This window comes from Scardinius erythrophthalmus, assembly GCF_964197995.2.
Source record: "Scardinius erythrophthalmus genome assembly, chromosome: 10".
Classification (NCBI taxonomy): domain Eukaryota; kingdom Metazoa; phylum Chordata; class Actinopteri; order Cypriniformes; family Leuciscidae; genus Scardinius; species Scardinius erythrophthalmus.
Window position 1 is genome coordinate 20,936,260 of NC_138230.1, and position 22,092 is coordinate 20,958,351.

A 22,092-nucleotide genomic window follows, 5' to 3' on the forward strand; every position below is an offset into this window, starting at 1 on the left:
ATTAATCTTTGCGAAATTTGCAAACCTTGCTGCAGGCTTCACAAGGTTTACACTCAGGGTACATTACGGCATGTTTTCTATGTACGACGTTCTCAATATAATTCATAATCCCACGTTTATAATGAACAACGCGTGGTTATTGTGTTAGAAACGGTGTACGCACGCACAGAACAGAGGGGCGGGGTGAGCAAAGCTCATTATCATTTAAAGACACATGCACTGAAACGGCGTGCTGAAAACAGAGCTGTTTTTGACCAGGTAAAATTAGTGTTTTCTTACAATACTAATGAGAATTTTTAATTAAAGTATATTACAAACTTTTAATTTAGACCCTAAAGAATCATATTAGCTTGTACAAAATGGCATTATATGACCCCTTTAAGGGAATACCATTATAAGATGCTTCAGAACATTCCTTGATGGCCATAAGCTCACATTTAGCCAAATTTAAGTATACACCAGATGCCCTTGAAAATTCGCAGATTAATTCAGTAGCCACTGAGATCTGGTCTTCGTTTTGAATGAAGAGCGTACACTGAAAACAATTTGGAGTAGGATTTACTTGAAAAAAGCTAGGCAACTTTTTTCACTCAGAAAATCCTAGCAAATTTACAAAGATTTGCCAAGTAAAAACCTAAACATATTTATCAGTAGCTTTAATTAGAAATCTTTAAGTAAAATTTACTTGGAATATGGAATTAAGTAAACTTTACTTAACCTAGTTAAGTGAAAGTAACAAAGAAAATAAGTAATTTTAACTTGGCTAGTAAAAGGTTGATTAATATCGATTTAGTTGAAAATTCCTTTGCATTACATTTCACTCAAACAATAATATTGAAATATACCAGTCATTTATAGTATGTGCTATACTTAGATTATCTAAGTAATTTATACTACATCATGTCAGATGTTAAGCATCATGTGAATGCAAAGACCTCAATACTTGGTAGACAATACACAATGACGGTAACATTTGATGGATCATTTTTGTGTTTGAATGTGTCATTTTGAGCAGAAGATTTACTCGAAATGTCACAAAATGGCAAGTTACTAATCCTGACAACAAAACCAATGATAAAACAGTTAATACAGCTGGAAACCAGTGAAAAATGAACCTCATTAATTATTCAAGGTCCAGTGCATGATGGGAACCCCAGTATCAGAAAAGTTGAGTAATTTTTACTTAATTTTATTGAGTTGATATTTACGCTTTCATTTCTACTCGCTTGAATTAAGTACTGATATGGAATTTACTTAGTTTTTTTAATTCTTGCCTGAACTAACTTTTTCATGTAAATTACATTGGTTTTTTTTTTTCAGTAGTATTTACTTCACCAAAAAATCATTTTAGTGTCATCTGCTAATTGGGTTATTTTGATCTCTCCATCAAAGATAGTGATGCCTTTCATTGTGTCACAGTTCTGTTCTGTTTGAGTGTTTTTGTCACTGGTCACATGTCTTCCTTTGTTCTGTTTTCCCGCCACTCCTTGGTTTCCATGGTTACCCTCATTAGTTCATTTGTATCACCTGGTTCCTCGTTAGTCTTGTCAGCTGTGTCTTGTTTCCCTGATCTGTTCTCCCCTGTATTTAAGCCCTGAGTGTTTCAGTCTTCACTTGTCGGTCAATGTTTTATGTTAGGCGATCTTTGCCTGAGCACATGCTCCCTGTTCCTTGTTTTTGTGAGATTGTGAATTAAAACCTTGGATTACTTCATCTGCGAGTTTGCCTCCTACTTCATCTACCCTGCAGCCTGACAGATTGACCGACCTAAAAAGGAATATGGAGGAAGACGAATTTGAGGCTTTTTTATTTAATCAGAATGGGAGTTCATTGGAGGAGTTTGTTGAAGTGTACCTGCATCTGCATCAGGATGTTTACTGGGAGGAGGAATTTTTAAAGCAGCGTTTCTGGTGCGGGTTAGAAGATCCACTCGCCCAGATTCTGCTGACTGAGTACCTGCACCTACCCTTTATTAAATTTATGGACAAAGCTCTTTGGGTTTGTGGGTCCTCTCTCACCGTAACACCAGCCGATCCCGATCCAGCTGAACCTGCACATCACGCCAGTCCAATCGAGCCTGCACTTCACGCCAGTCCAGCCGAGCCCGCACTTCACGCCAAATCTGCTGAGACCAAAGTAGTATGCGTCGTGCCCGCCGCCCCTGAGACTGTGAGTGTCATGCCCGCCGTGTCTGGGACAGCAAGCGTCATGTCTGCCAGGTCTGGGTCTCTTCACATCAGGCCTGACACTAGATCGGTTTTTCACAAACTGCTATCGAGCCTGGCAGATCCTCCGCTGATGTCAGTGCGATCTGCCAAGATGGCAGCTCCTCCAGAGTTTCGTCCAGCCGTCGCCTGCCCGCCAGAGCCTGTCGCCTGCCCGCCAGAGCCAGAGAGCATCGTTCTCCCCGAGCCAGAGACTTTCCGCCCAGTATCTCCTGTTCCTGTCCTCAGCCAGAGTCCGGACGAGAAGGACTTAATTGACCTGTTTTCAGAGCTTCCTTCGCCGCTGGTCCTGCCCAGCTCAGAGCCCTCTTCGCTGCTGGTCCCGCCCAGCTCAGAGCCCTCTTCGCCGCTGGTCCCGCCCAGCTCAGAGCCCTCTTCGCCGCTGGTCCCGCCCAGCTCAGAGCCCTCTTCGCCGCTGGTTCCGCCCAGCTCAGAGCCCTCTTCGCCGCTGGTTCCGCCCAGCTCAGAGCCCTCTTCGCCGCTGGTCCTGCCCAGCTCAGAGCCCTCTTCGCCGCTGGTCCTGCCCAGCTCAGAGCCCTCTTCGCCGCTGGTCCTGCCCAGCTCAGAGCCCTCTTCGCCGCTGGTCCTGCCCAGCTCAGAGCCCTCTTCGCCGCTGGTCCTGCCCAGCTCAGAGCCCTCTTCGCCGCTGGTCCTGCCCAGCTCAGAGCCCTCTTCGCCGCTGGTCCTGCCCAGCTCAGAGCCCTCTTCGCCGCTGGTCCTGCCCAGCTCAGAGCCCTCTTCGCCGCTGGTCCTGCCCAGCTCAGAGCCCTCTTCGCCGCTGGTCCTGCCCAGCTCAGAGCCCTCTTCGCCGCTGGTCCTGCCCAGCTCAGAGCCCTCTTCGCCGCTGGTCCTGCCCAGCTCAGAGCCCTCTTCGCCGCTGGTCCTGCCCAGCTCAGAGCCCTCTTCGCCGCTGGTCCTGCCCAGCTCAGAGCCCTCTTCGCCGCTGGTCCTGCCCAGCACAAAGCCCTCGTCGCTGGATCTGCCCAGCACCGAGTCCTCGTCGCTGGATCTGCCCAGCACCGAACCCTCGTCGCTGGATCTGCCCAGCACCGAGCCCTCGTCGCTGCCCTGCACCGAGCCCTCTCTGGTACCCGGGACTTTTCCCAAGTATTTTTTGGGGGGGGGGCCATAGGGCTCCGTCCTGGCCACTCGAGGGGCCATGGCCACCTGAGGGGTCCTCACCACCATGGCCACCTGAAGGGTCTTCACCACCATGGCCACCTGAAGGGTCTTCACCGCCGTGGCCACCTGAAGGGTCTTCACCGCCGTGGCCACCCGAAGGGTCTTCTCCGCCATGGCCACCTGAAGGGTCTTCTCCGCCATGGCCACCCGAGGGGTCTTCTCCGCCGTGGCCACCCGAGGGGTCTTCACCGCCGTGGCCACCCGAGGGGTCTTCACCGCCGTGGCCACCTGAGGGGTCGTCTCCGCCATGGCCACCTGAGGGGTCGTCTCCGCCATGGCCACCCGAAGGGTCCGCACCGCCATGGCCGCCCGAGGGGTTGTCTCCGCCATGGCCGCCCGAAGGGTCCGCACCGCCATGGCCATCCAAGGGGTCTTCTCCGCCATGGCCGCCTGAAAGGCTGTCTTCGCCCTGGTCACCTGAACTGCCAGCTCCGCCCTGGAGGCTCCCTGTCCTGTCAAGCCACGCCCTTGTCAGCCTCCAGGGCGCCCACCCTCCCACCCTATTTGTTGGTCTGTCTACGGCGCGAGGACGCGCCTACCGGGAGGGGGGAATTATGTCACAGTTCTGTTCTGTTTGAGTGTTTTTGTCACTGGTCACATGTCTTCCTTTGTTCTGTTTTCCCGCCACTCCTTGGTTTCCATGGTTACCCTCATTAGTTCATTTGTATCACCTGGTTCCTCGTTAGTCTTGTCAGCTGTGTCTTGTTTCCCTGATCTGTTCTCCCCTGTATTTAAGCCCTGAGTGTTTCAGTCTTCACTTGTCGGTCAATGTTTTATGTTAGGCGATCTTTGCCTGAGCACATGCTCCCTGTTCCTTGTTTTTGTGAGATTGTGAATTAAAACCTTGGATTACTTCATCTGCGAGTTTGCCTCCTACTTCATCTACCCTGCAGCCTGACACATTGGACTTGATTAATATGAGAAGAGAGAAGCTGACTCACTAATAGAAAGAGGTATGGAGAGACAGGGCACCCTTGCCTAATTCCTCTAGTAATATCGAATCTAGGGGAAGTACCATTTAATAATTTAATAGAACAGTTGCCTTTTTTATAAAGGGTTTTAATTGCTGCAGAAAAAAAAAATACCAAAATCAAATTTCTTAAGCGTGTCAAAGATGAACTGATGCTCAACCGAGTCGAATGCTTTATAAAAATATAAAAAATAATATAAACCCATTATCATTAATCAATTCTGAATAGTCCAGGACATCCAACACTAATCTTATATTATTCATTATATGTCGATTTTTCATGAATCCTGATTGTGATTCATCAATTACGGAATCCAAAACTTTTTTCAGTCTTCTAGCTAAAATTAGGGCCAGCAATTTATAATCATTGTTTAATAAACAGATAGGGCGCCAATCATCAATATATAGCTTGTCTTTTTTTTGGTTTGGGGAGCAATGTAATTAAACCTTGTGTTAGAGTTGGTGGAAGATACTGTCTTTCAATGCTTTCAGCAAATACTTCTACAAGAAAAGGAGCCAATTCTTTGGAAAATAATTTATATAATTCAGATGTCAAACCATCAGTACCTGGTGATTTGGAATTTTTCAGATGACTAATTGCTTCAGACAATTCAGATATTTTAATAGGTTTATCACAAGAGTCCTTTTCAGGTTTACCAATGGGTTTAATTTGCAACGAATTCAAGAAGGCATCAGCAGTCACCTGAGAGTAACTAGAGGTATACAAATTCTTATAGAATTCACTACAGTACTGAGAAATTACTGTATGATCAGTAATTTGTATCCCCATTTACCGTTGTAAATCCGTTGTAACCCCATTAATGTTTAACTTATTAATGGTGTTAATTAATTAATTAATGTGTAATAAAATGTAATTTAACATGTAACACATAGAATGTGTTAATTAATGTGTAACAGTTATGTAGCTATTACAGATTATAGGGTAAGATCCCAGTAATTCCATGGAAATAAAAAGGCTTCCTTTTACAGTACAGTTACACTTTACTTACTGAGTAAATTGTCATGTTTTCCTTGGTAACACTGCAGGACATAAGAGGTAAAAAACTGTGACTATATGGGAAAGGGAATGATCAGGTTATATGGTACAATTCCGGTAATACCATGGAAATAAACAAGGCTCCATTTTACAGTACAGTTGCACTTTACTTACTGAGTAAATTGTAAAAACATCTGCAAGAACATACAGGGAAGACATTAGGGAAAACTGTTCCTGCGGGGTAGTTACCAGGTAAGTGTAAGGTAAATTATTTGATAAACCCTCTATAAATGGGTGTAGCAATGAACAACAACTATGTAAGACAAGGTAATTTATTGGAAACTACCGTCTTAATTTCAAGATAGTAATAAATAAACATGGACTGTTACCAACATAACCCTAGGATGACTACAAACCTAACTTGAATTGATGGGTAATACTGGAGGTGTTTCTAAAAAATGGCTGCCTACATTCTGAGGAAGTACACAATTAAATCTGAGTTATTACCAACCTAAACAGGTAACAAGTACACAGTACTTTGTTGAGTTGATATTTAACCGTGGTGTTTTTTTCCCTGGTAGTTTCTCTGTAATTGCATACTAATCACCTTAAGTAATTACACACTAAAATACTATAATTTACCATATGCTTACCAGGTAAATACTTAGTAATTAGTTTGTAGTTTCTCTGCATTTACATACTTGTTACCTGTGGTAATTACCAATAACCAACTATAACTTACCATATATTTACCAGGTAAATACATAGTAATTAGGGGACTGTAAAAGGAAGGGTTACCGATACGATTATACTTCATGATTGTCAAAAGAATTGACGTATGGTCAAAAGAAAATGTTTTGTTTTCTTGAAACATTTTTGATGATAGGTGGATATAATTTATATTGAGATCAAAAGAATGTGGATGGGCTGTCGCGGATTGACTGGGTTTTTGCTGGGGTGCCAACTTATAAGTCAACTTATAAGTAAAATTTAAATTTCAAAGTCAATCATACAAAGGATTCAACTTGTTACCTTTCAACCAATGAATCCTATTGAACATTAGACAATTTCCCAGATAACAAACAAATTTGTATTGCAGGATTGATTTATATTCATACTACTCTTCTGATTTACACACGCACAAAAAACAAAAAAAAAACAATTTCAATTAACCAAAAAAATAATTTGCAACAACAAAACATATATACATTATTGTGGTGTTAATTCAATTTCACTAATACAATTTCTAGAGGTACCTCTCCTACACCTGATGAATTCATTCAAATCTCTGCTGACCTTTTAACATGAATAATACAACTGGCATAACACTCTTGTTGAAACACTACAGCATTAGACCACCCTGGATTAATAACAGCGGATCAACACGTATTGATTCAAAGTACACAGTCCAAACATACAATGATTCAGTGATTCAAAACTCTTCATGATTCGTTCACAGTTCAAATACTCAAGAACTCTCACTGTTCAATGATTCATTTTCACTGTTCAACGATTCAATGTCCCATTTCGATTCCATGATTCAGTTCAACGATTCAATGACTCAGTTCAACGATTCAATGGCTCAGTTCAACAATTCAATGACTCAGTTCAACGATTCAATGACTCAGTTCAACGATTCAATGACTCAGTTCAATGATTCAATGACTCAGTTCAACGATTCAATGACTCAGTTCCACGATTCCATGGCACCCCAGATGGGACAATTTGATCTATGAACATGGACAAAAATCAGGTAGTAGCGGACTCTTAAGTATTGTGAGTTGTCTTTATCTTATCCTGTTCTCTGCTTTCTAAAAATGTGATTTTCAGTTTTGCATAGTGGTTTTATTCAAGAAACCACCATTTGGAAGGATATTTCTCTTCTACAGAAGACATGGCTTCTCCGCAGAGACTTGGTCTTTCTTCTGAATCTTCTTCCCTGTTGCCAAATGTAACATATTCTTTAATAGATATGGACTTGTGTTCTGATTCTGTATTTGCAACTACCTTGATACCAAGTTTTGTTGATCTGCCCAAACATGAAATTGGTTATATACAGGATTCTGATGTGGACGAACCAGTAACAACTCAACAGTTGATGGTTCAAGAAATCAGAAGTATTAAAAATGACCAACAACAACTCAAAGCTGAGCTTATAAATACTATAACCACTCTACATCAAGATTTAAAATTTTCGAATATAGAAGGGCAGAAAAATTTCCTTCACACCTTAAACCAGCAGTTTGATTATCATCGGACTCAGAGTTCAGCTAGTGTAAGCTGGCGGTTGGAGCGATTAGAAAACCAAGTTAAAAAAGATATGGAGGCTATCATAAAACCTCTTCAAACTGCCATTGAGAAGCTACAATCAGAATTTCTTTCACAAAACCAACAGATTAAAGTACTTTCCCAGGATTTGGCTTCACTTAAACAAGATGGTATTAATTATACACCAGTAATTCCTATTTCACAACCATCCACTATTACTCATGACACTCCACACGTTAGGGTTCTTTCTCAGACCAATCCTGTGGTAGCTTCAGTTGATGTCGCAAGTGTACTTTATCCGTTACAATCTACAATACAGCAAGGTGTACCAGACCAAGGTTCACTGGGACCCACAGACTTACTGATGTCTGGTGGAGACATAAGCCGTCGCCTCAGTGGAAGGGTACCTATTAAGTTGGAGTTCCCTACATTTGGTAGGAAAGAAGATGATCCAGATCCATTGACATACATTGAGAAATGTCACGATTATTTAGCCCTGAATCCACTTTCAAATGAGGAGTTGACTGCCACTCTTCGAAACGTGTTGCACGGTACTGCCCGTGATTGGTGGGATGTAGCCAGATATTCTATTTCTATGTGGGCTGAATTCCAGACTAGCTTCCTATCAGCTTTCTTGTCAGAAGATTATGTTGATGAACTGGCGGAGAGAATCCGTAACCGAGTTCAAGGAGAAAATGAGAGTATAAGAGATTTTGCGTATATGTATCATTCTCTGTGTAGGCGTTGGAAACCGGAAATTGCGGATGAAGAAGTAATTAAACTCATCCTAAAAAATATAAATCCTAGCATTGCTAGTGAGTTACGACGTAGAGTGTCCACGGTGGACGAATTAGTTCGTTTGGGGCAGCAGTTGGAGAAAGATAAACAAAATCAACAACAATATGAACAGCGTAAATGTTTCTCCAATAAAATGATTGTTAAAACAGAAAGTCAGAATCCCCAGACTCAAGGTAAAAAGGAGCAAGAGAGGGCCGCCTCAGTGTTTTGTTGGAAATGTAAAGGAGCACATTCGCCAGCATCTTGTCGTCAATATCCTTTAAATAAGAATAAGGATCTTTTGCGAAGTAGTAATGCATCCATTGTTGCTAATACTTCTCATCAGTCCCATCCCACAGTAAATGCGTTAATCCAACAGAATAATGTTAAGACAAAAGATCAAACTGTTGGTAAAAATAAAAGAGATAGAGTTCCTTTACTAGGTACAGGTAACACTAGCCCGCATCAACTGATGGTTTCACTGATGGTTCGCCAATGGAAAGGAAATGCTATTGTAGACAGAGGGTGCTCTTTCAGATTTTTCTTACGGAGGATGTGCCTGTGAAAAGTGAACCCTCCTCATCACCTTGGGCTTCACCCGTGGTCCTTGTTCCAAAAAAGACAGGAGGAGTACGCTTTTGTGTAGACTATTGAAAACTCAATGCTATTACTCAGAGCGATGCTTATCCATTACCCACTATTCAAGAAATTCTGGACTCTTTAGCTGGTGCTACTATATTTACTTCACTTGATTTGAACAGTGGTTACTGGCAGGTTCAGATGGATCTGGTTAGTCAAGACAAGACTGCCTTTGTATGTTCCTTTGGCCTATTTCATTTTAAGACCATGCCGTTCGGTCTTAGAAATGCCCCAGCCACATTTCAACGGTTAATGGAGATAGCCTTGGGAGAACTGAGACGAACGATTTGTTTAGTGTATTTGGATGACATAATTGTGTTCTCACCTAACAAAGACCAACATTTCCAAGATCTACAATTGGTGATGGATAAATTGAGAGAGGCAGGACTTACAGTGAACATGAAGAAAAGCAAATTCTTCCAGAATAAATTAAAATTTCTTGGACATGTTGTGTCTTCAGACGGAATACAAGTTGACTCCGAGAAGACTCAAGCCATTCGTGACTTCCCAATACCTACTAATTTGAATCGTTGAACAGTGACACTGAATCATTGAACAGTTCAAAACATTCAGGATCTCTCACTGTTCAACGATTCAGTGACTCAATTCAAACGTTCGGAGTCTTTATCACTGTCCAATGATGCAAACACTCGTCTCAAACTTGTAATGATCCATTCCACAGATTAAACACTCAGAATATCTCACTGTTTGACGCTGCAGTGACTCAATTCAAACGTTCCTCAGCCACAAAAACAAGAAAAGATGCTCAAAAAAATAAATAAACGAAAATACTTGAGTGACGTCTTCCTCCAGGGTTCAGCAGTAATGGTAAACCGGGAATTTCAATTCAAACCAGCCAGTTTGTTGCCATCTCTCGTCTAGCTGCCAGCGTTAATCCATAAACTGATGTCCGTAACAACTGGATCAGACTCAGTCACTGTGTTTAGACCTCCAGTGTTAGTCCATTTTCAGTCCTCTAACCTCCGACATCAGACAAAGTTAGCATTTCAGGTTTGTGTGGAGAGCACATTCTAGCTCTAGCTACCTCCGTTCCATTTTTTCTTTGCCTTTATACTCACAACTCTTTTCACAACATCGCCCTCCTGTGGACATTACAATCATTTTTGGTGACAACATCCAGTTCGTCACAGGGCAAGCCATGTAATGCCAGAGTAATGCATTGTCAAAACTTATATTTGACAATGGTGTTCATGTAATCTTTTCTCGATACAAAATCAAAGTAATCAATATTTCTAGTCACTGAATGTATGCTTTTCCATAATCCAAGCTAGCTTGCTTCAGTGGTGACGTCAACTGCATGCATGAGTTGTGAAGATTGCGACATTGAATCTAGGAATGATTGGATTGTTGGATTTCAAATCAGTAGGGGTTGAGGCAACAGAAGAAACATTGTGACAAGCTAGGATGGTAACTGTAATTCTGTCAGGACCACTACCGTCAAATATGATTGACAATTAGCATACAGTTTGGATTGGCGGTATGGTTCCGTTCTGGGCGAGAACTCTCTGAGCATCCATGCAGCCTAGCATGGATAAGAGCAGGGAGAGCAGCAATAATCCCCCTTGGGGTAAACAGAACAGAACCAACATGAAAATTTGCAAATATATTTAATTCAAGATTTTAAAGTACAACATTATTTGATAATTATTCTGATTCAAGGGGAATCAGAATGTCAAATCTTGTTGGTAATTAGTTACACTACTAGTTACTGCAAAATGTAATATTATTACTGTGATGCATTACTATTAATGCATTACAACCCAACACTGCCAGGGAGAGGATGGGATAGGGAGAGTGTAGAACAGGCCAACAGATGGAGAATTGGATGAAGTGAGCACAGCCCTCCTGGCCATAATGACATTGTGCTCATAGAACACAGAGACGGCACTCCTGGTCGTGTCACGCAGGGAGTGCAGAGATGGTACACTTGGCCCTGACAGTGCAGGCAGGAAACACAGGTAACTCGGGGATGGCCTCCATAGCCGTAACATAATATGCTGGGGTAGCCTAATGGCTGTGACAGAACAGGCTGGACAGCGTCGGCGCTGTGGTGGGGCATTCGAGGGCCGTGCCCCCCCTAGCGGTTATTGATGCCCCTCCTACCCATACCTGTCAACCCTCCCGTTTTTCCCGGGATTCTCCCGTATTTTACCTTACTATCCCGCTATCATCCCGTTTAAATATTTCCCCGAATTTCTCCCGTATTTTTAATCTTTCTATAAAAATATTTTTAAAAAATCCCACTGGGCGCAAACCAGTTAAGCAGAAATCCCGCCCTGCAGCTTATTTCATTGGTTAAGGTTACAATGACGGGTAGTTTTAGGGATCAGTGTTTGGTGTATTCAAACAGCAGTTTGTTTGACAGGCGATCTGACCAATCATAGTAGATTAACATGAGGATTTGAACTTGAAAAACGGAGGGTAGGCACTAGGCAACAAACGTCTTTCCATGGTCAAAACAACATTCCTTTTTATATTCATTCATGTTTATTTGATGCTATAAATATAAATTAACTATAAGGTAGAGATGGTTGGTTCACGAGCAGCTTTAACTGAGGCTCTACAGCGATCTGTCCGACACATTCAAGAGCCACAAAACGGTATTGTTTACTTTTCTTTAAAAAATTACCAAATTTGAAAGTTGAAGTGTTTGAAATTACCAAATGAGACTTTGTTTCATATCAAAAGCTGGTCTGTCTTGTCTGCCAGCGAGTTGTTAACGTTAGTGTCCTCTGAAGTAGTTTGGGGAATAAAAAAATTTGCACGAAGAAGAACAGCAGAGATGGTATTGGAGACTATGTATGTAATGTAGTATGTATGTAATACAGAGATTAGGTATTTATTTATGTTAATATCTGCGCAATTAATGTGTAGTAATATCTGCATTTGTGTATACTTGGCTGCCTGTAAGAAGATATGTAAGGGATCATGTAGAGCGAGGCGGTTGTATTACATGGCTACCAACAAAATAAATCAATAATTTGACACAAAATATTGATTTAAAAAGGAGTTTATTTATTTAAAACCTCCTTCCGCTAAAGAAAATAATCCGTTCCGTCTCTACGGTTAAGTCCTGCGTCCATAGCAACGCTCTGTTTTTCATGGCAATGGTGTGTTAACGTTATACTTAGCAGCGGCTGTTATCAAGAAATAACAGACCGCGTTATATATTAGAATTCAACCAAGCCATGTAATTGTAATAATAATAATAATAATTATAATAAACGTGTTTAGTTTTATATAGCATTTGTGCTGTGTTGGACTATGATGTCGCCACTGCGTCAAAATATTTGTCAAACGTCAGTGCCCCCCGCCGATGACCCAATGCCCCTCCAGTAGATCTGCCCTGGCGCCGACTCTGAGGCTGGCAGTCACGGCCTCTGCCATGACAGGGTGAGCAGATGGCTTGAGTGGCTCCAGGGCTAGACCGGACTCAAAGGATGAGTGCTTTCCCGTCCATGGCAGAGAGCTCAAGAGCAGAAGATGTTGCTGCCTCAGAGGGAGCTGCAGCATACACTGCAGCCTTGGGACTACTGAACTTGTGACCACTGGGGCCATCGGATTTGGGGCAACTGGACTAGGGACCTATGGGAGCACTAGACTTGTCTGTAGTATTCATAGATTAAAATCTGACAGGCACAGTTCACAGTCTAGAGAGAAACTCAGAAATTCAAACCATGAGTCCACCAAAAAAAAAAAAAAAAGCACATTTATTTTATCAGCCCAGTCTGTTAAATTTGTCAATAATTTGTGCATACTTACATAGTTGGAAATATTTAATATTTATTTGTATATATATATATATATATATATATATATATATATATATATATATATATATATATATATATTATATATATATATATATATATATATATATATTATTATTATTATTATTATTATAAATAAATATTTATTTTTATATATTTTTTTTATATATTTTTTTTACTAAAAGCATAAAACATAGATCGAATTATTATATCTCATATTTGTATTTGTCTTTCTTTCTTCAAGTCTGGCATGTTCAAGAGGAATTTAAGCTCACCTGTATTGACAGATGATCGATTATGTGCTGTGAAGACACAGGGTATGTGTGTCAGAAAAAGAAGTCTGATTCAGTGTGTAAAATAATGAAATGGCATGATTATTAATGTAATGATCATTTGTGTTTATATATATTCTACTTAACATCAAGGGTTAAATTGGAATTAAGGTGGAGTTGTGGAAAATGTGTACAAAACAGGTTAATCATATGTGCTATTAGTATACTTTAAGCCCAATCTACGAGAGAATACTTTCACATGTATTTATGAGATATACTTAACAAAATAAGACTTAAGTATACTTGGCTTATACTAACATGCATACAGAAAAGTTTATAGTGTGTATTTGGACTATACGCTTTATTTATAACATAAGAGCAGATGAGCCATTTGTTAGGGGTGGGCGATACTGCAAATTTTGGTATCGATCCGATACCAAGTAAATACAGGGCCAATATCGCCGATATCGATACCGATACCAATACTTTTTCATTTTAAAAGCACGCACTTGAACTTATATGTACTTTCCTGTGCTAGAGCAGTGTGTCATGATTTATGAGGTGACTGCATCATTAATATGCTAAATCTGAATACGTTTTCATGACTACTAAATATTTTGTGATTTGTGCTCTCAACTCGCCTGTAATCAGTCAGTGACTTTTACAAAACTACCCTAATTATAGTAAATGTACTATTGTACACTATCCTACTGTTCAAAAGTTTGGGGTCTGTAAGATTTTTAATTCTCTTCTGCATTTATTTGATCAAAAATACAGTAAAAACTGTAATATTACAATTTAACATAAGCTATCTGTTTTCTATGTCATAGTAAACTGTAATTTATTCATGTGATAAAAGCTGAATTTTTGGCATCATTACTCCGGTCATGATGATAATTCATTTTAATATGCTGATTTGCTGCTCAGGAAACATTTCTTATTATTATCAATGTTGAAAACAGTTTCATATTTTTGTGGAAACCATGATACATTTTATGCAAAATTATTTGATAAACAAAGTTGAAAGAACAGCATTTATATGAAGTAGATTTTTTTTTAACAGTGTAAAACCCTTGACTGTCACCTTTGATCAATTTAATGCATCAATCCTTGTTGAATAAAAATATTAATTTCATAAAAAAAATCTTACTGACGTCAACATTTTGAACCATTATGTACACTTTTGGTTTGTTTATTGCGAAATAATTCCTGATTGTTTCTCTGTCATCTAAGCAAGGCTTCGTTTCCCAAACGCACTGGGCCTATGAGCTCAGCGAAGCACCAGCATCAAGTGCTAGGAGAAAAGGTTCTATCCTACACAATTATCCGCTAACATTCGCTTATTTTTCCACTTAGAAGCTTATTTTACACACTAAATTGCGTGCTAAATTAATAAAAATTACTGGTAAAAAAAACACACATTTGGATTGATATTTTTATGTGAGGATTGATCCTTTTCGATACCACGTCAGTATCGAAAGTATCGATACTTCAGGATCGATCCGCCCACCCCTACCATTTGTAACATCCGGTGTCATCTGCTTCCTGTTATTTCAGCTGTACATTATGTTGCTTGATATTAGTATTTGTACAGCATTAGTACTAGTACTAATATTTGTTATCATATTATTTTAATATATTTCCATCATCTTAAACACACTGGTTATGCTGCTAATGAATCTGTAATTCTGCATATTAACAGAAAATAGCTTATTTCCGCATTGCAAAATACTTAAACTTTTGATTTAGGTATACAAAAGAAAAGTATTATTAAGTACTCAAAGTATGCTTGTAGTTGACTTTACTCTTTTAAATAATAATAATAATTCGTTACATTCATATAGCGCTTTTCTGGGTACTCAAAGCGCTTTACATGGAAGGGGGAATCTCCTCAACCACCACCAATGTGCAGCATCCACCTGGATGATGCGACGGCAGCCATGTTGCACCAGAACGCACACCTCACGTCAGCTTATTGGTGGAGAGGAGACAGGGTGATGAAGCCAATCAGTATATGGGGATGATTAGGAGGCCATGATGGATAGAGGCCAATGGGCAAATTTGGCCAGGATGACAGGGTTACACCCATGGTTCGAATTACGTGGGAGCCAGTGGGAGCTGAGCTCCCATAGAGAGAGGATGAGCTCCCATGAAAACAGTCAAATCATACACCGGTGGGGGTCTCTAAAAATCATCAGCAGCACCATTATTTTAAATTACAAATAAAGCACTTTTTCCTTCAGACTACTGTAGCGTGACTTAAAAGATAGGACAAGATGCCAAACACATGGATCTCGCGGGATCTCGGATCGTCATCACACTACATCCTTATGCTTCGCTTTCTGCCAGGACTTTTCCTGACTTTTCTCAACTCACAGAAGTGACGTCAACATCCGATCTAGCAGTAGCATAACCCATCACACAAGAGTTATTTTAACATAGGCGTAATTTGCGGGTGGGACATGTCCCCACCACCTTTTGCTAAGGTCGATATTGTCCCCACCACTTTTGAAACATCTCGCGGCACTAATATACCAATACAAATAAATAAAACATCTTCAGTTAACTAGCAGAGCATTCATTTAGTTCGTTTGTTAAATAAGAGACGATCTAGCGCTGAAATGTGTTGTTTTTTTAAATAAAGTGGTCAAAGTGCTCGTTGCCGCTGCGATCAGTGGCACGGATACTGTGTTCTCTTGTGGCTCGTGCACAGTTTTCACTCGGATGCGCGCTTCAATCCGTTGTGGAGACTCTCTATTCGTTCTGGTGAAATTACAAAACAAAATGCACACAAACGTGTCCTTAACCACTGATAAACATAATCGGTTTTGATGAAAAAAAAAAAAAAAAAAAAAAAACTATACGAGTGAGGATTAGAACCCAAAACCAAGAACCTCTGGACCACTTAAATGCACTTAAATTCTCACCACTAACAACATATATTAGACCTCATTAAACGACAAATTAAACCAAATGTACTATTTAAATTGAATTGTGTTAGCAATGCTTTTTTATTAAACATTTTTATTTATTTAGGCCTACATTAGTAAGCTACTCCGCGCCTGCTCATAGGCTACTTTTTTTTTCTTTTTTAAAGAGGCCCCCACAAAGATGAAATCATAATTCGAACCCTGGTTACACCCCAACTCTTTTTCGAAGGACATCCTGGGATTTTTAATGACCACAGAGAGTCAGGACCTCGGTTTAACGTCTAATCCGAAGGATGGTGCTTTTTGACAGTATAGTGTCCCCGTCACTTTACTGGGGCGTTAGGACCCACACAGACCACAGGGTGAGCACCCCCTACTGGCCTCACTAACACCTCTTCCAGCAGCAACCTGGTTTTCTCAGGAGGTCTCCCATCCAGGTACTAACCAGGCTCAACCCTGCTTAGCTTCAGTGGGCAACCAGTCTTGGGCTACAGGGTGATGTGGCTGCTGGCGAACCCTTTTAATAGTAGCCAATTATTGTTTTTTCCCCAAAACATACTGGCTTCTTTGAGGTAGTAGATACATCTTATAAGCTTACATCAGCTTTGGGGTAGAGTGAATCGTGCATGGGTGGAACTGAACCTGTACACAATGGGTCTAACCCACACAGAAACAGATGACTTTATTGACAATTTAAACTGGCTTCAATTATAAGCTTTAACCAGAATAAATAATTTAAAATTTCATAAAATACATCCAGTAAAATAGTAAATGGAGTCTCAGTCACACTTTAGGTGTCTTTAACTACTATGTACTTGCATAAAAAAAAAAAAAAAAAAAAAAAAAACGGAAAGCACAATGTACTTCTTGTGTTCATGTTGTATTTCAAACAAATTTTGCTGCTATTGAAATGGGACATGGGTAAGTTTATGACAGGTTTGGTGGCATGGGTCATTTTAAGAGTGGGTTAAGTAGTAAGGAAAGGGTCAACAATGTTATTATAGAAGAATACGTTTAGGTTATAATTATAAATGCTAAATTAATTACCGATGTAATCACATGCATGCATTCAAATATTAGTACAATGTAAAAACATGTACAGTATGTACATAATAATTACATTTTATCAAATTATTAATTAAAACATTAGTACATAGTAGTTAAAAGTCATGACATAGAAGTCAACTGTAAATAAACTTCAAGTACAGTTAAAGATGTATTTCAAATCTAAAATTAATACCTAAAAAGAACTTTAGTAGTATATTTAAAGTGCATTGTAAAAAAGTGTACATTGTAAACTAGAAGTATGATGTTAATTGCACTTAAAGAAAACGTCTCGGTTACGTATGGTAACCCTCGTTCCCTGGAGACGCCTCGTCGGGGGAGTTCCCCTGACGAATTGGGATCACCCTAGGGAGACCAACTTCCTTCGAGTAAATTAAAACGAGCCAATGAACATTGGCATGCAACATTTGCATTCCGCAGCCTGCCTACGAGTGCGGGTATAAAGGCGGAAGCAAGCGCATACACAAATGCTTTTCGCTGAGGAGCCGGACGGTGTCCAGTCCTCCGCGAAGGTACAGCAGCATGGCGACGGGACGAGGCGTCTCCGTTCCCTGGACTCAGGGAACGAGGGTTACCATACGTAACCGAGACGTTCCCTTTCGTCATCAGGGAACTCCGACGCCTCGTCGGGGGAGTTCCCCTGACGAATTGGGATCCCTACCAAAACGCCATGGTGCTGGCCCCTTCCAGCGCCCAGCTAAGCTACCCTGCAGCAGTTTCCAGAAATTTTGCGGGAGCTAGCTAGGGAATCACACTGCTGTTCCGCAAGACCCAATCAGTGGATATTGGATAACACTGGGAAAGCATGCCCGTCCCCAAGGAAAATAATAAGGGGGGGGAACGCTGTGGAAGCTGAGGCGGCCTAGAGGAAGGCCCTCAAATACACACATGTACTAACCACGTAGGGTAGTGAAACATATGGCAGTCCTTGAAGGTAGTCCCAGTCCGGAGGAGTGAGGAGCGTACTCAACAGGGACGACAGAATGAGTCTGTCAAGGGGAAGACACGGCTGAACTGCACGTGGCAATCATGGGTCGCTGCAGGGACCACTGGAAAAGGCACCCAGTCTACTAGCAACTCCTTACTGAAGGTAGCAGACCTGGTGCCGGCGGTCCGCAACGCCTGGCACTGGAGGGAGTGATGGAGGAACTCACGAGGTTAGCCGTTTGCTGGGTAACCAACGGAGCAAAAAGACGCACGTATCCGCTCACGGAATGGCGTCGCAAGCCGACACACCTATTCCCTCTAATTACTGGCCGTAGCGAGTAGTCGGGAGGAAACAGGTTCCACACGTAGGCTATAAAATCTAGCGAACGTGTTTGGTGTCGCCCAGCCCACAGCTCTACAAATGTCTGTTAGCGAGGCGCCTTGTGCCAGTGCCCAAGAAGCGGCAACACTCCTAGTGGAATGAGCCCGCAACCTGGGTGGGCAGGGCTCACCCTGGGATTCATAAGCCTCCTCCTGGGGCAGCGTTTGCAGGTTCACTACCTGGTCCGCGGAGGGAGTGGTAGGAACCTTGGGCACATATCCGAGCCGGGGTCTCAATATAACATGAGAAAGGCCAGGCCCGAACTCTAGGCACGATTCGTCGACCGAAAAAGCCTGCAGATCCCCTACCCTCTTGAAGGAAGCCAATGCTAACAGGAGCGCTGTCTTAATGGACAGGATATTAAGCTCAACTGTCGTCAAAGGCTCAAAAGGAGGACTTTGGAGCGCTCTAAGCACTAAAGTTAAGTCACAAGAGGGTACAGGGTGCAAATCGCGAGGTGGATTTAGCCTCCTAGCACCCTTGAGGAATCTGATGACCAGGTCGTGCTTCCCCACGGACTTACCGCCAACTACATCGTGATGTGCGGCTATTGCGGCAACATACACTTTGAGAGTGGAGGGAGACAGCCTTCACTCCAACCCCTTTTGTAGGAAGGAGAGCACGACTCTGACCGGGCAAGTTCGTGGGTTCTCCCCGTGGGAAGAACACCAGCCGACGAACAGGTTCCACTTCAGAGCGTAGAGGCGCCTCGTAGAGGGGGCTCTAGCTGAAGAGATGGTATCTACCACTGCCTGTGGCAGGCCATCTAGAACCTCCGCGTCCCGTCCAGGGACCAGACATGGAGTTTCCAAAGGTCTGGACGCGGGTGCACTAGGGTGCCCCTTCTCTGAGAAAGTAGGTCCCTCCTCAGAGGAATTGGCCAAGGAGGGGCTGTCGCGAGGAGCATGAGTTTTGGGAACCAAGTCCAGGTTGGCCAATACGGGGCCACCAAAAGGACCTGCTCCTTGTCCTCCCTGACCTTGCACAGGTTCTGTGCAAGAAGGCTCACTGGGGGAAATGCATATTTGCGTAGGTCCCGGGGCCAGCTGTGTGCCAGGGCGTCCGTGCCGAGAGTTCCTTTGGTCAGGGAGTAATACCACTGGCAATGGGTCGTGTCCGGAGAGGCAAACAGGTCTACCTGTGCGGCTCCGAAGATTCGCCAAATCAGCTGGACCACCTGGGGATGGAGTCGCCATTCTCCCGGAAGGGGAGGCTGACGTGAAAGCTCGTCGGCCACATGATTGAGCTCCCTGGGGACATGAACAGCATGAAGCGACCTTAGATGCTTCTGACTCCATAAGAGGAGGTGGGAGGCGAGTCGCGACATACGATGGGAGCGTAGACCACCTTGTCGGTTGATGTACACAACGGTCGCAGTGCTGTCCGTATGGACCAGTACGTGCTTGTGTTTGAGAAAGCCCTTGAGGCGACACAAGGCTAAGTGTACTGCTTGCAATTCTAGGCAGTTGATGTGCCAATGCAGTTGGGGCCCCGTCCACAGACCCGAGACTGCATGCCCTTTGTACGTGGCCCCCCAGCCCTTGGCAGAAGCATCTGTGAATACCAGAGCATGCCTGGAAACCTGGACTAGGGGCACTCCAGCCCGTAGAAACACAGGATCCGACCAAGGGGTGAAGGTTTGGCGACAGTGCAGGGTAACTTTGACCCGGAATGTGCCGCTCTGCCACGCCCACCTCGGGACTCGATCGTGAAGCCAGTGCTGGAGCGGTCTCATATGCAACAGGTCGAGCGGCGTTATTGTGGCTGCGGCTGCCATATGCCCCAGGAGCCTCTGAAACTGTTTCAGTAGGACCGCTAACTTGCCTCGAAAAGACTTGAGGCAGTTGAGCACTGACTGGACGCGTTCCTCCGTGAGGCACGCAGTCTGGGTGACCGAGTCCAGTTCCATACCGAGATAAGAGATCCTCTGCACAGGGGAGGGTTTGCTCTTGTCCCAGTTGACCTGAAGCCCCAACTGACTGAGGTTCTGGAGCACCATGTCCCTGTGATCGCACAACACATCTCGCGAGTGCGCCAGAATGAGCCAGTCGTCGAGATAGTTGAGAATGCGAACGCCTTGTTCTCTCATGGGAACAATGGCTGCCTCCGCGACTTTCGTGAAGACACGGGGCGACAGGGCCAGCCCGAAGGGTAGGACCTTGTACTGATATGCTCGACCCTCGAAAGCAAACCGAAGAAATGGTCTGTGTCGGGGAAGAATCGAGACATGAAAGTACGCGTCCTTCAGGTCGATCGCTGCAAACCAATCCCGGGGACGAATGCATTCGAAAATGCGTTTCTGCGTGAGCATTTTGAACGGGAGCTTGTGCAGGGCCCGATTCAAAACTCGCAGGTCCAGGATTGGCCATAACCCACCGCCTTTCTTGGGTACAATGAAGTAAGGGCTGTAAAACCCTGACCTCATATCGGTTGGAGGGACCGGCTCGATCGCGTCCTTCACCAGCAGGGCGTCGATCTCTTTCCGCAAGATAGGAGCATCCACTGGACGCACACGGGTGAAGTGGATGCCCTTGAACTTGGGAGGCCGGCGTGCAAACTGAATTGCATAGCCGAGCCAGATGGTGTGGATGAGCCAGTGCGACGGCCTCGGGAGCGCTAGCCAGGCTCCGAGAAACTGCCACAACGAGCCCACCCGCACCGCCGGCGTACCCCCGGAGGGGCAGCGAGGCGGAAGGCAGGGACACGGCTCCGGTGGCATTGTAGCGGCCGAGAGCGGGGCCTGGGTGTGTGCTTGGACAACACCTACCTGCTTCCACCGGGGGACAGACGGCAGAGAAGACCCTAGAGTGTTCTGCTGCGGGCTGTCGCCTGGCGAGAGAAGGGGAGGAGACGAGGAGTGAGGCCCAAGGGCGGCTGCTGGTCTCCGTACCTTCCCGCCCAGCGGCAGACAGGAGTGACATGACCAGGGTGGCGCCACTGCTATCTGAGAGCTGGGGAGAGGGGAACGAGAGCGGCACAGCTCGGGGGCGGCGGGCACTGCCATTCTGACCCTCTCGGACGGAGGAGACTGGTCTTATTTTACTGCCAGTCTCGACCGTGAGGGGAAACGAGGAGCGAGGCCCGGGGGCATCGAGTCCTGGTTTCCGCCTCACCCAGCGAGAGACGAGAGTGACGAGGCCGAAGCCCTCACTGCCATCTGAACGCTGGGGCCCGTGAGCGACTTAGAGGAAGTGGACTGCTCAAACTTTGGGTACCGCTGACTGGATGACCAGCGGCGGAACAGAAACAAAATTCTCCACCCGGCCCTTCCCTGGGGGAAGGAGTGGTGATGACACGCACTCCCGAAGAGCAGAACGTCACATACTCTGGGTCGCTTCTCTCAAGGTCATTTCCCTTCCTTTTGCTGGGGGGAAACGGACTCTGAGCGGGCAGGTGCTTCTAGACCACCAGTGTGGACATCGTCTGACCGAGGGCCAGCGTTGTGACTAATCACGGTCAGTCACTAAGTGCAGCTCCACCCCGAGTCAGAACTACCCACGTGCAGTGAAAGTGCAGGGGTAGTGAGAGAGGAAAAACTTCTGCAGATTTAGGCATGTTTGGCTTGCCATATTGGCACCAAAAAGCTTCCATACTGCCAAAAAAAATGTCACACACATCCAGGCACTTTAGAATAGCCCAGAAAAGTGTGGCTGTCAAGTCTGAATCT

The 22,092-nt window shown here is 43.7% G+C and overlaps 1 protein-coding gene across 1 annotated transcript in view; it reads left to right on the top strand.

Annotated features, from left to right (window-relative positions):
• Positions 1 to 22,092, top strand: part of LOC308697353 (SH3 and cysteine-rich domain-containing protein 2-like) — a gene marked incomplete at both ends in the record, with an annotated part of 356,064 nt that overhangs the window by 207,318 nt on the left and 126,654 nt on the right. The window contains one exon of the mRNA XM_081376535.1: positions 13,094 to 13,166. Coding sequence (XP_081232661.1) covers positions 13,094 to 13,166 — 73 coding nt within the window. The remainder of the gene's footprint in view (positions 1 to 13,093; positions 13,167 to 22,092) is intronic.